Source organism: Entamoeba invadens (genome assembly GCF_000330505.1).
Source record: "Entamoeba invadens IP1 unplaced genomic scaffold scaff_1105074724362, whole genome shotgun sequence".
NCBI classification, from domain to species: domain Eukaryota; phylum Evosea; order Mastigamoebida; family Endamoebidae; genus Entamoeba; species Entamoeba invadens.
In genome coordinates, this window is record NW_004440255.1 from 150031 (window position 1) to 151285 (window position 1255).

At 26.7% G+C, this 1255-nt stretch overlaps 1 protein-coding gene across 1 annotated transcript; it reads right to left on the minus strand.

Moving 5' to 3' along the window:
- Positions 1 to 83: 83 nt before the first annotated feature.
- EIN_438280 (hypothetical protein) lies at positions 84 to 654 on the minus strand (the record flags this gene model as incomplete). Its single annotated transcript, XM_004255521.1, has 2 exons — positions 84 to 160; positions 195 to 654. The coding sequence occupies 2 exons, from the start codon at positions 652 to 654 to the stop codon at positions 84 to 86; spliced, it is 537 nt and encodes a 178-aa protein (XP_004255569.1).
- Between the last annotated feature and the right edge of the window lie 601 nt (positions 655 to 1255).

Below are 1255 nucleotides of genomic sequence, written 5' to 3' on the forward strand. Positions count from 1 at the left end.
TCTTTCAGAATTATCTTCGTCTGGATCAACATTAATTTGGTTATAAATGACACCACCAAAAGTGTTGTTATTCTCGCTCTGTATTATGTAACACAAATTCTCAATTTGATTGATTTTCTCTCCAAAAACTGATGTGTTTGGCGAGAAGTCGTCTTTCTCACTATCAAAAATTACTTTCTCGAATTTAAGACCACTCCACATCTCTATCTTTTGTTGCTCGACTTTACTGATATATCGAGGTAGAAGTGATGCTAATTGTTTGTCTGTAATCTTGGGTGCTATCTTTGTTTGGCTCGACGTAGTCAACGCGTGCATTTGAACTGCAAATCTCTCTTCTTCTACACTTTTGAGGAGACAATACACTTTGTTGTATTCATCTGCTTTGTTTTCACTTCGACTCAATTCAGAAGTAAATTGATCTGAAAGATCGACAAGAGACTTGTTCACAGTTTTGAGTGCACTTTGGGAAGCTTCCCAAAGTGCAACATTCTCTGAAGCCTTGTCAAAAAGTGATTGAGCAGCTTTATAACGAACTTCTAATGGCTGGCTTTTGTCTGAAGCTAAAGAGAAAGAAGCGTTATATTTGTTGTAAGCATTTAATTTGGTCTTGGCTTCATTACAAAGAGCAATAATTCTGTCAAGAGAGCTCTCCATTAAATTGTTTGAAAGTTTAAAATAAACAATTTAAATATGGTTTTCTATTTTATTTATTTTTAATTTAAATATAAAGTGTGTGTTTTAAAAAACATGAATTTAAAACGTGATTATTGTTTAACTTTAATTGTGTTATGTTATAATTATCGATGCAATCATCTAATTGTCGATAACTTTACATATTTATATTTACAGGTATAACTCAATTAAATATATAATACAATAAATAGAATTATTGTAATATTATTAATAAAATAAAAATATCGAGTTTTTTGTGATGTTTGCCAAATAATCAATTATTATTTCGATTATTTATCAAAAAATTAACACTTCAGTTATAAAAATATAATCAATTTTTGTTTGTCATGTTTTCAAAATTAACGTATTTAGTTGTCCAACAATATATACTATATTAAACTTATAAAATAATATTTCAGTATGAGTCATAATGACATATTAATATATTGGTTTTTTTAATATGTCATTATGATAAATTAAACATTTTAACAATTGTTTAAATTAATATTTTTTTATAATAAACAATAATATTAATATTTTGTAAATATTAATATATATATTAAGTTGTTGATAATTGAAACAG